At 55.9% G+C, this 18,050-nt stretch overlaps 1 protein-coding gene across 1 annotated transcript in view; it reads left to right on the top strand.

The window, feature by feature from the left end:
- The window catches only part of LOC100352879 (scavenger receptor cysteine-rich domain-containing protein DMBT1), a 64,882-nt gene that overhangs the window by 23,420 nt on the left and 23,412 nt on the right, over positions 1 to 18,050 (top strand). The window contains 13 exon segments of the mRNA XM_089314200.1: positions 2,363 to 2,516; positions 7,556 to 7,773; positions 8,380 to 8,691; positions 9,344 to 9,376; positions 10,618 to 10,771; positions 11,767 to 11,984; positions 12,495 to 12,806; positions 14,001 to 14,051; positions 14,196 to 14,244; positions 14,674 to 14,930; positions 15,863 to 16,174; positions 16,663 to 16,723; positions 17,781 to 17,914. Coding sequence (XP_089170326.1) covers positions 2,363 to 2,516; positions 7,556 to 7,773; positions 8,380 to 8,691; positions 9,344 to 9,376; positions 10,618 to 10,771; positions 11,767 to 11,984; positions 12,495 to 12,806; positions 14,001 to 14,051; positions 14,196 to 14,244; positions 14,674 to 14,930; positions 15,863 to 16,174; positions 16,663 to 16,723; positions 17,781 to 17,914 — 2,265 coding nt within the window.

Here is an 18,050-nt window from a genome sequence, read left to right as displayed (position 1 = left end):
AGAGTGATTTTTCTACTCTTGGACAATGCCCAACCTTTGCACTGTGCACGGGGACTCACAAGTTATGAAGCAGCCCTGCAGGGCAGACAGGGCACCCAGAGCCCTTTCTCAGGACCCAACAGACAGTTAAGTGTTCCAAGTTCCTCTGGGTTTCCTCTGCTTCTGCGGTGAGACAACTGTTCTCTTCTGGGGCCAGAGAGGAGGAGGGTGGCAGAGAGGGGAGGACACAGCTTGTGGTCATCAGATGCTCTCTGTCCATGTCTTCTTGGAGCTGAGAAGGTCTTGTCTTCTCCGTGCCATGTCTGTCTCCAGAGGCAGAGGTGCACAGCTGGCCAGAGCAAATGAGTCGTGGGATAAAGCAACTATGGAGGGAATGCAGTCACTTATGTCTGAATAACAGTCCTGAAAGTGTTAGCCCTGAAAGCTCTTTCCTGAGCCAGCAACATCTACCTACTTAGGCACAAGCAATAAAGACAAAGCTTTTGTCATTTCATCCTCGGAGGGAAATACTGCTTATCAAGCATTTTAGCAAAAGAAAAGTCGCTTCTGCCATACTTTTGGTTAGAGAATATGCATTGTGTGATATCCAACACTCTTCCTGGCAGGGGAGTAGGAAGGAGAGACACGTGGATAGTATCCGTTGCCTTCATGACTCTGTGTCTTTGGCAAAGCGGGCCGAGGTGCACACCAGTGGGGAGCCAGGACTCTCCACGCATCAGACCCATTTGCATCCACTTCCTGCCCCTGGAAGCCCTTAGTGGAAAACTCAAGAAACTCCCAGCAACCCAACGGCCAGGCTTTCACAGCTGTCCTGCTCTCAGCTGCCAGGCAGTGGGGACTGAAAGTACACAGAGAACATCAACATTTGTGCACAGAATTCAAAGTCAACAGGACCTATGAAAGGAGGGAGAAGAGACCTCGCACAGCAGTGCTGCTCCCCACGGAGGCCCAACTTCCTTGCGCAGAATGCTTGTCCCGCCCGCCTCTCCTCCCCTTCACCCTCGCTCTCAGCTCCCTGCTTCTAGTCCCTGTGGATCTGGGGACTTGATGAACTTCTGCAGGCACAGTGGGATGGTCATAAGCCAGTGATGTCACGGTGGAGACCCCCGGGAGCTGGTCCATCTCAGGACAGCCCTGGCACATAAGAGGAAAGAAGCTCCGTGACTTCCTGGTGAATCGGCTGAAAGAGGGGGAAAGAGCAGTGGTGTGTCTACACCCTGTGTGAGCACTGTAGCGTAGCAGTGCGTTCACTCCTCTGACTCGCATGATTGATGGTCTGATGAGCTAGGTCCTCTGCTGATGGTCTTTGGTTTTGATTTTTGCAGTAGCCAGTACTCAAGCGCCCGTGCCACGAGGTGAGTCTTTATTGAAAGTATAAGCTGGGAAGTACCTGTGGGTGGGATCAGTTTGATCCTGGCTGCCTTAAGGGAAGCAATGCCTGGGATGGACCCTCCCAAATGGGTGTCCACAAAGAGCAGTTGCATGGCAGGAGGGTCCCACAGCAGCGTACCTGGGTTCAGTTCCCCGCTTGGGCTGCTGACGGTAGCTTCCTGCTAATGCAGACCCTGGGAGGCAGCAGCAATGGCTCAGGCGAATGGCTTCATGCCACCCACGTAGGAGACCTGGATGAGGTCCCAGCTCCTGGCTTGGCCTGACACAGGCATTTGGGGAGTGAACTGGAAGATACAAGTGCTCTCCCTCCAGCCCCCTGTCTGCCTCTGAAAAAAGTAAAAAAATAAAATCACTAAGTACATCCGAGACACTCCACATGTGCTCCATACGTCCATCTAACTCCATCACCAGCCTACCCACCATCAACTGGAAGGTCCTCATTGCCACCGTGTGCCTTTCCCCCTCCCTGCCGGAGGCGGAGTCACTCATGGCAGCCACAGCGACGTCTCCTCCACAACGTCTTTGCGTTTTGTGATTCAGCTGCCAAATGTGATGGGATCTGGGTCCTGCACCTGTGAAACTACAGGCGCTTTCAGTCTCTCAAATGCTCTCTTTTTTAAAGATTTATTTATTTGAAAGGCATTGTTACAGAGAAAGAGAGAGAGAGAGGGAGAGAGAGAGACAGCAATCTTCCATCTATTGATTCATTCCCCAAATGACTACAACAGCCAGGACTGGACCAGGCTGAAGCCAGGAGCCAGGAGCTTCCTCCACGTTGCCCACGTGGGTGGCAGGGGCCCAAGCACTGGGCCATCGTCCACTGCCTTCCTGGGTACATTAGCAAGGCACTGGATTCGAGGTGGAGCAGCTGGGACACGGGGACAGGAACCATACCCATGTGGTATGTTGGCGTCACAGGTGGCAGCTTAACCCGCCACGTCACAACGCCGGCCCCACTCCTCTCTTGCAGAAGGGAGTAACTCTTGCGGCGGAATGCTTTCCAGTCTCTCTGGCGCCTTCTCCAGTCCTTGGTATCCTGCAAACTACCCCACCAACGTGGAGTGCGTCTGGGTGCTACACGTGGCTGAGAAGTTCCACATAGAGCTGAGGATCCCGAGCCTGGAGTAAGCGGCTTTGCCTCTCTCTGCCGTGGAGGCCGGAGTTGGCCGGGCTCCATGCGTTCCCCAGAGAGGCCGCCTTCCCGTGGCGCACATCCTTGCACCTGCTGGTTGGGAACGGTCTGGTCTTCTGAGCTGTGGAGGGCCTTTGAGTCACTTAGCTCATCTTCCCACACAAAAAGCGGACTTCACCTGGGCATCCTGACCCCTGGCGTGGAGTCCCCGGGGCCTGGTGGCCCCGTGAAGACCTCACCCCTCATTCGCATCCAGTGCCTCCCCTGCTGCCCATGCCCTGTGTGGTCTTCACTCTTCCCTTCAGTGCACACAAAGCCAGTCTGCTTCCTCTTCCTGCCAAGAATTTCGATCTCGTCCCTACCTAGGTTTTTCTTCTGCAAAGCAAACAGTTGATTCTTTCTTCCCAGCACGCACCTTCTACTTCCTGCCACTGCCTCCATCACCCGTTTTTAAGGGACTTTATCCCATTTTAATGTATTTTTTATATGCAGGTATACGTAATGTTTATGCTTGCATGTATATAAAGATACTTTTAAGAGTTCATGGGGTTAAGAAGAGTTTATTTTGAAATTCTTGCATAACTTTTTGATAATATACATTTTTCATGAACTCTTTGAAGACTTCTTATATGTACAAATGCATGAGTAACTTACTGAATTTCCTATTAATACTTACCCTGGTTTTGTCTTTCTGGGTTGCATCTGGGTCATTTTCGCTTCCTGATATTTTTCCTTAGTCTGCCCCTGCCCTGTGTCAGTTCTTTCTATCTGAGTCTGTTGGCTACATCACTCACGAGTATGAGTGGATAAATGCTGCCTTCAAAGATGCAAAGCAAGTAGGTGGTGGAGTAAAGGGTGGGTGTGACGGGTAAATTCCTTTTGGATACAGACTGAACTAATGTCAGAGGGAATAGCATACTATGAGCAAGGGATATTTATCATTCATTCCTTCGACACATTTCTGTGTTGAAAGCAACGTGTGAAGAAACCCTATGAATTCCCAGGTCAGGGTTCCGGGGCACAGGCTATCTCGTCATCACTCCTGGAAAACAGTTACTGCACACAGCAGTCACAGCCGGTGCCCTGTCTCACAGGGTGTTTTCCAACACAAGTTTCCTACTGGAATTTCTAGAGCACACAGTTAAGGACTTGTCTGTTGTGTTGCCTAGAACCAGAGCACAGTTTTGGGGGAAACTTGATGTTTCTAAGTCTATGTTTGTTATTACTTACATTTTGTTAAATAAATTAGATTTATTTATCCCAGGGGTTCTCAACTGGGAGTGAGTGTCTTCCTACAGGTGGCAGCACTGAGGACGTTGATGCTCATGATTGATGGGCAGCACTGCCATCTAGTGGACGGAGGCCGGGGATGCTGCTAAGAGGCCTGCAGTGCACAAGAGGGCCCTCCCTAACCCTACACCAGGAACAATTGCCCAGCACCAAAGGTCCACGGTGTGGAGATGAGAGTCCCTGACTTACACAGCATGCAGCATGCTGCTTTATGTTTTTTCTACTTCAGTCTCTACAGGACGTTGCTTCATTATGGTTTGGGGGAATTATAGCCAAAATCATCTGTAGGTTCGGGCCGATGCTGTGGTGCAGTAGGCTGAGCCTCCGCCTGCAGTGCTGGCATCCTTATGGGCACCAGTTCGTGTCCCGGCTGCTCCTCTTCCGATCCAGCTCTCTGCTATGGCCTGGGAAAGCAACAGAAGATGGTCCAAGTGCTTGGGGCCCTGCACCCACGTGGGAGACCCAGAAGAAGCTCCTGGCTCCTGGCTTCAGAACAGCCCAGCTCCAGCCATTGAGGCCATTCGGGGAGTGAACCAGATGATGGAAGACCTTTCTCTCTGTCTCTTCCTCTGTATTTATAACTCTGCCACTCAAATTTAAAAATTTTTTTTAAATTATTTGTAAGGAATTTTATCAATTTATATAAACTAAATTATGCCATTTTATTCTTGCTAGGGATGTACATTTTTAAAAAGATTTATTTATTTGAAAGAGTTACCAAGAGAGGGGGAGACAGTGAGAAAGAGATCTTCCATCCACCGGTTCTCTCTCCATATGGCCGCAATCGCCTGTGCTGAGCCAGGCCAAAGCTGGGAACAAGGAGCTTCATCCAGGTCTCCCATATGTGTGGAGGGCCTAAATGCTTGGACCATCTACGGCTGCTTTTCCCAGGGCATTAGCATGGAGATGGATCAGAAGCAGAGCAGCCAGAATGCAAACTGGCGCTCATATGGGCTGCCGGCATTGCAGATGGTGGCTTTACCTGCTGTGGTACAAACAAACCCCTAGCATGCCCTGTTACCTGATGCAGCGATATCCCAGATTGCAGTGTCACCTACATCAGAAAGGTAAACTGAGGCACATAATGTTCAAAGAGCTTATCTGAACAGCGTATCAGGCAGCTCCGACCCTCTGGGGGACTGCGCGGGAGGCATCACAGAACCAGAGCAGAAGTAAAGCAAAGAGCACTGTGCCTGGTTACGGTTACACAGTCGCCTGGGTCGAGCCTCGCCGGTAAGGCCTGTTTCTTGGCTGCTTCTGATTGAGCTTAAGTTCTGCTGGTTTTTTTTTTTTTTTTTAAAGATTTATTTATTTATTTGAAAGGCAGAGTTGCAGAGAGACAGAGGCAGAGAGTAAGAGACAGAGAGATCAGCTGGTTCAATCCTCAAATGGCCGCAAGAGCTGGAGCTAGAAGCCAGGAGCCTGGAGCTTCCTCCAAGTCTCCCACGTGGGTGCAGGGGCCCACGGACTTAGGCCATCTTCCACTGTTTTCCCAGGCCGTGGAAGAGAGCTGGAGTGGAAGTGGAGCAGGTGGGACTGGCGCCGCCACTGCGGGTGGTGGCTTTACTTGCTAAGCCACAGCACTGGCCCCTGCTGTTTCTTTAGCGTCAGCATTTACATAAAACAGCTCAGTTTTCCTTGTGTTGCACACATCAAGCAAGGTGGAGATCACGCCTGAGCCCTGGCTGGCCTTGTCTGCTCAGGGATTCTTCAGGCCTGGTCTCCACGTGACGCCAGCCCTGCGGCTGCCACACTGTTACCTTACACAAATGTTATTTACATTTTCTTAAGCACATAAAAATGGCTTATTTGAAGGTACTTGGCTTTTGCTGCACTGGAACAGATGTGACCAGCAATTGCAGGGTTTCAAATGTGGTATTTAGTTTGTACGCAAATACATCTGTGTCCATTGTGTATTAATTTATACAATGAACAGAATGAAACTTATAACCTAGGTCTCAAAGGCTACTTTCTGTTATTTAAACATGAATGTGGGCCGGCGCCGCGGCTCACTAGGCTAATCCTCCGCCTAGCGGCGCCGGCACACCAGGTTCTAGTCCCGGTCGGGCGCCGGATTCTGTCCCGGTTGCCCCTCTTCCAGGCCAGCTCTCTGCTGTGGCCAGGGAGTGCAGTGGAGGATGGCCCAGGTGCTTGGGCCCTGCACCCCATGGGAGACCAGGAAAAGCACCTGGCTCCTGGCTCCTGCCATTGGATCAGCGCGGTGCACCGGCCGCAGCACGCCGGCCGCGGCAGCCATTGGAGGGTGAACCAACGGTAAAGGAAGACCTTTCTCTCTGTCTCTCTCTCTCACTGTCCACTCTGCCTGTCAAAAAATTAAAAAAATTAAAAAAATTAAAAAAATAAACATGAATGTGCATATCTTGGCATTTTTCCCTTGTAAAACAAATTTAATTTGGTGAAATCAATGATTTTAAACTTTCACAAATATATGTACACACACACACACACTTCTCACACATTAAGGCACTACTACGATTTATGAGATCAAATACTTTCTATTTACAAATCATACCTATCCTTTTTTCTTTCTCTAAACGCAGTGAACTCTCCCATAACACAAAATAACCAGAATTCTGGGGGTGGGGTGGGGGGTTGTGTTGTAAAGTTATATTGCATTTAACTTTTTTCAAGTCAATAGTGTCAAGTTACATTTTCAACTGGGAGAAAGTTAAGAATGGGAAGCCTGATGAGTAAACTCGAAACCGGCAAAAATAGAGGAGACAATGAGGGCGGTTAGGAGTTTAACCCTGAAGCTGTCCAGACGTGACAGTGGCGGAGCGGCTCCTGGGTGTCCGCACTTGAACCTGGCACTGGAACGCTTGACAGCTCTAGCCTATCAACCAGGCAATCCATCAGCAGAAGGCGGCTCTCAGGAGCTGGCTCAGTGACTTTGTTCAGTTTTGAGATGCGTGTGCCGTGTTAGATCAATGTGGGTGCACGGTCACCATACATTCACGCAGCTCCTGCTGTCGCAGGGCCTGGCCTAGGAATGAGCTCAGAGAGCCAAACCACACTGACAAGCGCTCCACCCTCACGGCGCCTACGGTCTAGAGGGGCAGCCAGATAGAACTCAGAATAAACAGAGACCCACGGGCAATGCCTGCTGGTGGCAAGTTGATCCGTGCTGGACGGAAAACACACTGCATGTGTGGTTAGAGTGAGAGGGGAGGAGACAGCCCGAGGCAGGATGCTCGGGAGAGCTCTGATCACGCAGGCTGCTGAATGGCGTGCAAACACTTGTGCAGGGCCAGATTATTTGCAGCACTGATGGGAAGAGGCCTAGCCCACAGGCCTCCAAGCTTTCACAGCTATGGTTATTTCTCCGCCTCCGGGTCTGCTTGAGAATTTCACTCAGTGAGGCCAGGTGGGGTGCAGGGACTTTGAGAGCGGAGGATGTGATGGAGCCACTCGAGGTAGAGAGGAGACTGGCAGGAGAGAGGGAAAGCCAAGCCCTCCGGGAGGGGGAGGCGGCTGAAATAGACCAGGTGAGAGAGGGGAGAGTCTGACAGCCCTGGGGCGCCCCCTTGGGGAGGGACAGGAGGGAGACTCAGGCGACATGCAGGAGGTCTAGGGCGGAGGGAGGGCTGGGGGCGGAGACTGTGTTGGGAGGAGGTGGCAGCGCTGGCTGCAGTTTCTGTCTGGATGCTGTGCAGCCGGGGGTTCCACTGAGAACCTGGTGCAGGCTTCCTCGGGGAGATGAACGCTGCGTCCCCTCCGCAGGTTAGAGGACATCTACGGGTGCCCGTACGACTTCCTGGAAGTCTTCGACGGCCGGCAAGCCGCCTCGCGCTCCATGGGCAGGTTCTGTGCCGGAGCGGAGCTCACCTTCCTCTCCTCTTCGAACATCATGACCGTAGTGTTCAGAAGCGACTCCGTGGTCACCAGCACCGGCTTCCGTGCTCTGTACAGCGCCGTCGAGCAAGACGCACAGCCGAGCGGTGGGTATCCCAGCTGTCGTTGGAGGGAAATGGGGCTGGTTTGTACTTGTTCCCTGTAAGAAAGGAGACGCTTTCCAGAACTGACCTGCTGAGCGCGCCTTCACTAACGATGTTCCGGGGACATGCACGCTGGCGCTAACAGCCCCCAGCCCCACCTCTCACCCCGGCTGTGCACCCACCGTCACCGTCCTCCACCAAAGCACCAGGCTGAAGAAACAAGAGGCCGAAGGCTCGCGTCCTTGGCTGTGTGTGTGCCAGTCAAGCACTCAGACGAGAGCTCCTTCCTCCGCAAAAGCAGGGAAAATGCAGTGGGGGCATCCCTTCTGGGACAGAATTGTCTAAAACTGCAGCTCAGATAATTCAACAGGAAAGCCAGCGAGAACCTCCCAGGCTCTGCAGCAGGATGTGAGGGGCACCCCGAGGTCTCAGGGGCGCCTGCTCAGGGTTGACCGTGTAACTTGTCCTCCCAATTGGGTCCCAAGGCCACCCTACTGAGAGTCCAGCACCCTAACGCAGGAGCATGTGCCCCGGGGCTGGAGAACGCTGTCTGCCCTGGCGTCTGGGGGCAGCTCCCCCGCTCAGAAGCCCCCTGTCACTGTCCCCCAGACATGTCCCTCCGTCTGGTGAATGGCAGCCACAGGTGTGAAGGCCGGGTGGAAGTCTCCTACAACGGCACCTGGGGCACGGTGTGCGACGACGGCTGGGACCTGTCGGACGCCAGGGTGGTGTGCCAGCAGCTCGGCTGCGGGGACGCTCTGTCGGCCCCCCCGCAGAGCTACTTCGACGGAGGCACCGGCCACATCCTGCTGGATGACATGCAGTGCACAGGGGCCGAGGCCAAGGTGTGGCAATGCAGGCACAGCGGATGGTTCTCCCACAACTGCGGGCACCACCAGGACGCCAGCGCCATCTGCTCAGGTGAGCGAGCCCCGAAGGGGGCTGTCCAAGCCAGCAGGCGGTGACTGGGAATGAGCCCTGGGCGTCAGGCCAGAGTTGGAAGTCAATTTGCTTAAGAGTCGATTTCCTTCCTTTAAGTTGGTGCACCTGTAAAATGTCCCGGGTCCCTCCTGAAGAGCTGTGATTAGACAGAGGGTCTGTGTTGTCCGATGCCCTGTCCGTGGAACGGCACGGTCTACTCACCCTGAGTATAAACAGGAGCTGGTGGCCGGGGGCGGTTGACACGAGGCCCTGCTCCAAAGCGGTGTCTGCACGCGCCCGTCACAGCCTCTGAGGAAGCAGGCGCTGTTGGCACCACCTTTCCGTTGCAGCAATGGTGTATCCGAGGTCACAGGCAGCCCCAGCGTCTGAGTGCTGCCCTCCCGAGGGACCGGGTGAAAGACACAGCTCAACTCTATCACTAAAGCTCATCCAGCCCAGTACCCGACCCCAAACCTACAGACACGGTGTGTCTGAGCCCTCGGGAAAGCACAGCGCCCCGCACTCGGGCGGCTCATCTTGGGACCCGGCTCTCCAGAGCAGAGTAGGAGCTTTCACCCTGGGAAAAGCCCCTGGGAATCACGGACCGCCTTACTCAAGCCGTCTCTCATCCTCTCCCCCGTCTTTGTATCAGGGATCGATGGCAGTCCGGATGCAGCACCAGCAGGTATCGCTCTTCCCTACCGTCCAGCTGGTGGCCGGGCCCCTGACGTACGCAAATCCCCGCTGCTGTCCAGTTCTGAAGTTGGGGCACTCTGTAGCTCACTAGAAGAGCGAGGCAGCCCACTGGGGCTGGTAACGTGGTGGGGCTGAGGGGCCATAGAGCGTGCAGAGAGACGTGGGAGGGAGGAGAGTTCAGGTGCACCAGAAGTGCTCTCCCAGCCAGCGGGGTGCCTGAGCCCGTCTGCTGAGCAGGGAGGGCCAGCGGCAGTGGTGGCCGTGCTCGGAGGGAGCAGGAACCCCAGGCTCGGCCCTCCGTGGGGCAGATGGAGCAACCCCGTCCAAGCACTCGGCATGCAAATGTCCAAACTTGTGACTTTTCCTGTGCGTTTCCACGGACCTCACTAGTGGCAATGCCTTTACAAGTTGTGTAAGCTCTTCCTGGGCAGTTGTATTTGCTTCGTTTTCAATTTGAGCTCTTCCAGGACCAGGACAAATGCTTTCTCCCTTTGTCACGTGACAAGCTGTGGCACAGACAAGGCCTTTCACCAGCTCCACTTTAACCAAATCCAGTATTCCAGCTATCAATAGGATGTGCTCCATGATTGGTAAACGGTGAATTCTGGCCCTTGAAAAGTTCGAAGATTTACCTGACCAGGGAGCAGTTTATGCAGGGGGCAGCTCCAAACTGGCCCGGCCTGATATTCCACCAGGGCAGCCTCAGGGGAAGGCACAGAGGGAACCTGAAGCCAGGCAGAGACAGCATTTGACTGGTTCAAGTTCAGGATCAGCTTTATTTGGATCATTTCTACCAGGAGGTCCCAGCTGGAGGCTGGTTGGTGGTGTCTGGCTGTTAGGACCATTGACTGGGCTGGGTCTCGGTGTGGGTGCTGCACCAGGCTAGTGGCCTCCCTCCCTGCTTTAGCAAACAACCAGGGGCCCCCCACGGCCAGCTGCTTAGCAGAGCCCTGCGCTGGGAAAGGGTGCTTTGGTTTGCCTTGTCTTTGCACCCTTACCATGCAAGCGCACACTCTGCCAGTCCATCGCACTGCCCCTTGCTCCTGGCGGAGGGCCGGTGATGACCTTCGTCTGCTGAAGGTCGGTGTGAGGGGCTCCATGTCTCCCACGCTGACAATTTCAGATCAGGTTCCTCTTCCTTCTGTCCCCACTCTCCCCTCTCGGCCCCACTGAAAGGAAGCAGCTGCAGCGGCCCGTGCCCCTTCTGACGAGGTTCTCTGTGTCTCACAGACGACGATTTGCAGTGTGGCGGCTTGCTCACAAATAGCTCAGGCTCCCTCTCCAGTCCTTGGTACCCTCGGAAGTACCCCACAAATGTGGTGTGTGCCTGGGACATACAGGTGGATAGCAGGGCCCGCATCAAGCTTACCTTTCAAGTGGTAAAGTGAGTAAACATTTGCTACCTTCACCATCATCTTCACCCAGTTACGCAGCCCTGCTTCCCTGCCCGCCTCCTCCCCTGCTCTCGGAAAGTCCCCATAACTAATTTTTACAAGTGAGTTGGGGGGGAGTGGCTCTTGGCCTAGCAGTTCCGAGGTCAGTTCAAGGGCCTGCATCCCACGTTGCAAGGCCTGGGCTCCACAGCTGACTCCCGCTTCCTGCTAACGTGGACCCTGGATAGCTGGAGTGATTGGGTTCCTGCCACGCCCACAGGAGACCTGAATTGACTTCTGTGCTTCGGCCTGGTCCAGCCCCAGCTTTGTTGCAGGCCTTTGGAGAAGAAACCTCCCTCTCAAATAAATAAATTTTTAACTAAAGGTTAAGATGGTTTAAAAATATGTGAGCTAGGCTTTGGGGGCTCATTGTATCATACGTCAAAATTTAAACACACAGACTGTTAACCCAGCAGTCCCGGTTCCGGGAGTTTGCTGTGCAGTCGAGGATAACTAGGGAAGCACAGCAGGAGCAGGTGGAATCCAGCTGCTTGTCCGTCAGTAGGGCACCAGTGCGTCCACACGTCGCGGTCACCACGTGGTGTGCTCGCTGTGGAACAAGCAGGAGAAACGTGGACGCGGTGCAGGCTGCCGCCACTTGTTTGTGGACTGGCGCTGGAAGGAGGTCAAAAGAAACCCTGCGCTGAAGCCGCTTCGTGGAAGGAGAGGGGAGGGAGAGGGGGCTGAGTCAGGGGAGGGGCACAAGTGTGTCCATCAGTGCTGCTTACACCCTGTTCCACGTGCTTGCAGTACAGTAGAAAGCCGCACTGAGTTATGGGATTAGACCTCTGACCATTAAACCTCCCGTGTCTGTAGGGCCAGGGCTTCCTCCAGCCCCTGCATGAGATGTAGATTTCAGGTAGCTTTCCCCGAGCCTGCCCAAGCCCATCTGGCTGGGAAGAGAGCCCCAGCGGACTGGGTCTGAAGAAGCCATCTTGCTTCACAGGCTGGAAAATTTCTACGGCTGCCCATACGACTTCATCGAAATCTTCGATGGTCCGCAGAGCGAGCCGTTCTCGCTGGGGAAGTTCTGTTCCGGGGCCGCCCGGGTATTCACCTCCTCTGCAAACCACCTGACCGTGGTGTTCCACAGCGACGCCATCATCACCAACAGCGGCTTCCACGCCTCCTACGAGTCTCTGGTGCCGGATGAGAATGACGCTGGTAGGTCCCTGGCTGTCTCAGCCCCTGGCCCAAGGGAGAGTGCTGGATGGCCAGCTCAGGCGAGTGGGCCCTGGGGACCTGAAAGGGGGCTCCCTGTGCTGCTTGGGAGTCACGTGACTTGGAGACCCGGACCAAACACTTGGCACTGCCCTGGAAGAATGCACCTGCTCATATCTTCTGACGGTCAAGGCCAGCCCGCGGTGCTGAGGAAGGTCCTCCACTTGCCCTTGTTTCATTCCAAACCGTGTGTGGTTTCTTCTCACCTGGCTTGAAGAGAGCTACTCCACGCCGAGGCAGCAACCGAGCTGGTGGTGTTGACCAAGGCTGAGGGTCCTCCTTCACCTCCATCAAGGAGAGAGTTAACCCAGTCTGGAGAAAAGCCTTGACACCCCTCCCCCAGTCTTCAAAACCAAAGTGCCCCTAGGGCCGGCTCGGCCCCCGAGGGTGGGAGGGCCCCCGGCAGCGATGCCCGTGGGCCCAGAGCGCTGATTCGTGCACCTCCTCTCCCAGGGGTGGCCATCAGGCTGATGGACGGCAGCCACCGGTGTGAAGGCCGCGTGGAGCTGTACTACAACGGCACCTGGGGCACGGTGTGTGACGACAGCTGGGACCTGCGCGACGCCCAGGTGGTGTGCGGGCAGCTGGGCTGCGGCGGGGCTGTGGCAGCCCCGGGACAGGCGCATTTCAAGCGCGGCGAGGGTCCCGTCGCTCTAGATGATGTGGAGTGCGTGGGGACGGAAGCCAAGCTGTGGTGGTGCCTGCACAATGGCTGGTTTGCCCACAACTGTGGCCACCATGAGGACGCCAGCGCCGTCTGCTCAGGTGGGCCCTGACCCGGAGCTGGGGGCAGCTGGGAGGCTCCAGCTTGGCTGCTTAAGGCTATAGGAAGTCCCCAGAGCCCCGGCCTACTGTTCCCCAAAGGTTGGCCCCTCTGGCCCCCTGCATGATCCCTGCCACCCACTCTGCAATTTTCTTAATACTTCCCTTAAGTTGACCTCTTTTTTTTTTAACATATATGGACCTATTTTGCAAGACGACTTTATAGCACCACGATAAAAGGAAAGTCAGGACCACTTACCACCAATGATCCCTGAAATCACAGTGGCAAAAAACCAATGTTTATAAACAATGAATTTTCTAATCTAATCCCTTCACACCCATGCATCTCTGAAAATATCCTTAATCAGAATGGAACCAGATATAATTTTTTTAATTTTAGGATGATAAATACACGACACTTAAGGTAGAAGAGGTGCCTCTCAGATTATCCCTCAGCCCAGCAGGGGTGGGTCGTCCCTTTGCTCAATCCCCAGTTCTACAGAGAACACGGGACTCTCCTAACAGCTGGGAGCCAGCCCAGGGCTCGCAGGCCTCAGGCTTGCACCAGCTGAGCCTCTGCAAACAACTTCAGAAGTCCCCACCTGCATCCCTCTGGGTTAGGCTGGGAAGAGCCAAACTTGCTTATCAGCTAGACGACCTGAGAGAGGGGAGGGCGTAGGAGGGGGAGGGGCCATGGAAGGTTCAGAGAGGAGAGAAGCTGGGGGTCGGGGTCAGTGCCCCAGGGGTCAGCACTATGGCACTGGGAGTTCAGCCAACGCTTGCAACCCTGGCAACTCGTGTCGGAGCTCGAAGTCCGGCTGCTCCGCTTCCAATCCAGCCCCCTGCTAATGCACCTGGGAAAGCAGCAGAAGATGGCCCAAGTGCTTGGGTCCCTGCCACCCAGGTGGGAAGCCTGGATGGGGTCCTGGGCTCCTGGCTTCCACCTGGCCCAGTCCCAGTCATGGTGGCCTTTTGGGTTGTAAACCAGCACCTAGAAGACCTCTCTCTCTCTCTCTCTCTCTCTCTCTCTCTCTCTCTCTCTCTCAGATAAATACATCTTTAGAAAAACTAAGAAGCTCAGATAAGGGCAGCCTCTCCCCAGACAAGACATTGTGTATTTCTGATACAAGCGAGCAGGTCACCCCCTTGGGTTTAAGAGCAAAGAAGGGCGATAACCTCCCACTGTCTCTTTCACAGCCTCTCCGCCTCACTCGACACCATCAGCTGCCGAGAGTTCCACCGTGTCAGGTACCTTCCCGCGTTCTTCACGGATCAGCCGTAGCTGACCTGGGCAAAGTGACCGGCAGAGGGGCGGTGGTTCAGGAGCCGGCGTCCTGCTTCACCGTGTACCAGCCTGCCTCCGGCAGACCTCTGAGCTGCTTCTCGCCGCAGGTTCCTCCTGGCACGGGGCTGCGGAGGGCTGGGGCATTTGCCTCCCTGGGTGTGTTGGGATTCAGGGCTCTGTCTGCAGAGTAGCTGTGGCAGGGCGTGCCATTGGGGTGTCCGTCTCGGTCCCTGACCCCGCCTCGCCCGAGGCCAGAGCACTGCCGGGGTTACCTCTGTGTGCTACTCTCTGCTTGACACACTGTCGAGAATGAAGACGCTGAAAGCGACATCGCTTTTCTGTTTGCTCCCGGCTCTGTGATCGGCCAGCAGGTGTTACACGTCACATCCGGTCAGCTGCTCGTCCAGGTCTTTAAGAGTAAAGTGCAGTATGTAAGGAAGGGTTAGGAAAGTGAGAAACGCGCCCGCCCTCCGAGGAAGGGCCAGGTAGGGCTTCCTGGAGAGCAGATCGGTTCTTGACTTTAAACTACGTCTGTGTTTCAAATCAGCCGCCAAGCACCACGCTTGGGTGTCCTTGAGCTTGTAGGAGCATCAGCTGCCTTGTACTCCCTGCACACACCAGCTGGGTGATGGAAGGAGGACCCCCCACCGAAGGGGCACCAGAAGGGACCCAGTCTAGAAGCAGAAACTGTCTGTGGTTGGTGCGCAGGGCGGAGAGCCCTCTGACAGCCGACCCGGAGCTGAATATGTCTGACCTTAACCGAAAAGCTGTGTCATTTTCTTTTGTTTTCTGTCTGTCCTTAGCATCCTTCCCAAAGTCAACAGCGATGCCCACCTCAGCAGGTAATCCTTTCCTCTCCTTTCCACTGCCTTCCCTTTGTAGAGTTTTAGCTCAGAAACCCTCATATTACAGTGGAAGGAAGTGTTCCTGCCATTTCTACCTTCCTCTAGTGCCCCTCCCCCAGTGCCCCTCCCCCCAAGACCCCTCTCCAGAGCATCCCCTCCCCCCAGTGCCCCCTCCCCCAAGACCCCTCCCCAGAGCATCCCCTCCCCCAGTGCCCCCGTCCCAGCACCCCATTTCCGAGTGCCCCCTTCCCCCAGTGCCCCCTCCCCCAAGACCCCTCCCCAGAGCATCTCCTCCCCCTCCCCCAGTGCCCCCGTCCCGGTGCTCCCTTTCCGAATGCCCCCTTCCCCCAGTGCCCCCTCCCCCAAGACCCCTCCCCAGAGCATCCCCTCCCCCAGTGCTCTCTCCCCCAGTGCTCCCTCCCCCAAGACACCTCCCGAGAGCATCCCCTCCCCCAGTGCCCCCTGTCCCAGTGCCCCATTTCCGAGTGCCCCCTTCCCCCAGTGCCCCCTCCCCCCAAGACCCCTCCCCAGAGCGTCCCCTCCCCCAGTGCCCCCTTCCCCCAGTGCCCCCTCCCCCAGTGTCCCCTCCCCAGAGCATCCCCTCCCCAGAGCATCCCCTCCCCAGAGCGTCCCCTCCCCCCAATGTCCCCTCCCCCAGTGCTCCCTCCCCCAGTGCTCCCTTCCCGCAGTGGAAAGTTATGCAGCACACCAGTTGCTTGTCTACCTCGCCCAGGAACAACTGTTTCTTAGTAATTGTAACCTCAGAAGAAACCACTGAGGGGCCCCAGGACCACCAGGGTGAAATGAAGGGGGGGGGGGGGCACTGTGCTCTGCGGCTGTCAGCGCACGTTTCCCAGGACGCAGCTGGCTCTTCCGGTAGCCTCCTGGGGAAGCCTTCACGGAAGCCGTTCTTTGGAATTCCTGCCAAGGTCTGCGCCTGCGGCTGGTGAACGGGTCGAGCCGGTGTGAGGGCCGAGTCGAGGTCTACCACGCCGACACGTGGGGCACCGTGTGTGACGACAGCTGGTCCGTGGAGAATGCGCACGTGGTCTGCAGGCAGCTGGGCTGCGGCCTGGCCGTGTCCGCCCTCTCGGGGGACAGCTTCAGCCCCGGCTCGGGCCACATCCTCCTGGATGACGTCAGGTGCACCGGAAGGGAGTCCTCCCTGGAAGAGTGTGCTCACCGAGGCTGGTTCAGCCACGACTGTGGCCACCACGAGGATGCCGGTGTCATCTGCTCAGGTGAGCGCAGGGCCTCCTGACCAGTGGTGGGGCTGCCCGTGCCAGGCCTGGAATTCCCAGAGAGAGCTGGAAAAGGCCCAGCCTCCGGCCTTCCCCCGTGACCATGAGAGTTTCCGCTCCAACTCGGAACGGTTTGCCAGCTGCTTAGTGCAGGGAAGGGCCCCATTCGACCTGAGTGAGCAGAGCAGGTTGTGACATGGAGAAAATTAGGGCTCCAGTCTCGGAGGGCGACTCTCGGACAATCCACACGGAACGTTTGGCCAACTGGCTGACCGCCGTCATTGGTGTTTAGCTAAGACAACATCTGTAAACTTCGGCCTCAGTTTCCAGCCAGCTGAGATCATGCATTGCTGGCTGTGGCCCGCAGGGGGCAGTGTGGGTGCTTCGCAGCGAGTGCTCTTGGGTTTAAACTGGGGCGGTGTTCTCAAAAGCACGCCGCCTCTGGTTTCTAACATTAAATAGCCGGTGTGCTTCTCTCACCTCCACAGGGGCGACAGCTGCTGGACAGCCAGGTATCTCTGAGTTTCCATCCGGTGTATCTACTGACAGGTGACTGCGGGGTCTGCCTTCTGAGCTTTGACTTTCCTGACGTTGGTCCCAAGGTCAAGGCTCTTCCACCCTCCCCCCCAAAAACTGAGGATCCAGGGCTGTGTCTCATTCCTTGGGGTCCTGCTGTGTGCACCCAGCGGTAAGGCTGCTCTTGGTGTTAGAGGTGAATGTATCATTCCTTCCATGTCTAACACTCCAGCTCTTGACCCAAATTGGTAATTCATACCAACCTTGGCAAGCCCAACAGGGCAGGAGGGCCTGGGGGTAGGGGGGCCTGGGGGCCAGGAGGGCCTAGGGCCTGAGGGCAGGAGGGGCTGGGGCCGGGAGCTGCTCCTCTCCCTGCAGCCCTACCTGGGACCCAGCATGCACCCACTAAAATATGTCCTGCATGCAGGGACTGTATCTCAGTCCCCGTAGGAATTTGCTTTCTTTTGTGCTATTCATCAGAATGGTGTGCACACACCCGAGAGCCGCCATCACACTGTAAGCAGTGACTGACTAGAGACTGCATGGGGTTGGTCGTGCCAGCCCGTTTACGCGCTCCACGCGGTGTCTGCAAGATGCCGTCGCGCTGTGTTTGTCTGGAATGTTCTCAGGGTGACTGGCTTCCTTCTTCGCTTGGGCAGTGTCTTCGACTCCCGGGGCGCACTGGCACGTTTTCCATCCAATAGGTACTCTTCCCATTCCTACGTGGTGTAGCTTGTCGGAGGCTGGGGTCCCGCCGTCGGCGGCCAACAGGAAAGCAGCAGCTGCTTCCAGGGCAACAGGCAGAACGGAGTGAAAGCTGTGCTGGCCCCGTCTCCTAGGCCAGGGGTCCCGACACGGAGTCCTCACCTCGCAGCACCGCAGCGGGTGCCTGGGCCCCCGGGCACTCTTACTGGCCCCTCTTGCAGGGACCCCCTGACCCAGCCCCATCTCTGGGGGCTCAAACCCTGAGAGTGAACTCTGGGTGCCGAGGAACCCGCCCGTGGCCAACCCCTCATTTCCTGCAGCAGAGGGGCTGCGTCTTCTCTGCTCGATCGTCCGACCCCCAAGCTCCCCTGTCGTCTCCCGGCAGGGTTTTCCAGATTCAAGGAAAAGAAAACTCCTTTTGTCCTGAGAATCTCATGATGTTCTCTGGGAGACCTGAGCTGGCAAAGTCTGAACTGCAGACACTCAGGCTGCCTGGGTCTGAAATTTTAGAGAAACCACGTGGGAGATGACAGCAACTGGGCATGGACGTAGGATGCTGTTTGCGAGGGCCCGGCGACAGCTGCTGGTGAGGACAGGCAGCGTGGAGTCTGTGCTGAATTGCACACGCAGAAAGCAGCCGTGCCTCTTGCTCTGC

This window comes from Oryctolagus cuniculus, chromosome 15 (assembly GCF_051225735.1).
Source record: "Oryctolagus cuniculus isolate XC-2025 breed Fujian yellow rabbit chromosome 15, ASM5122573v1, whole genome shotgun sequence".
Taxonomy (NCBI): domain Eukaryota; kingdom Metazoa; phylum Chordata; class Mammalia; order Lagomorpha; family Leporidae; genus Oryctolagus; species Oryctolagus cuniculus.
This window is presented reverse-complemented; position numbering and strand designations above follow the sequence as displayed.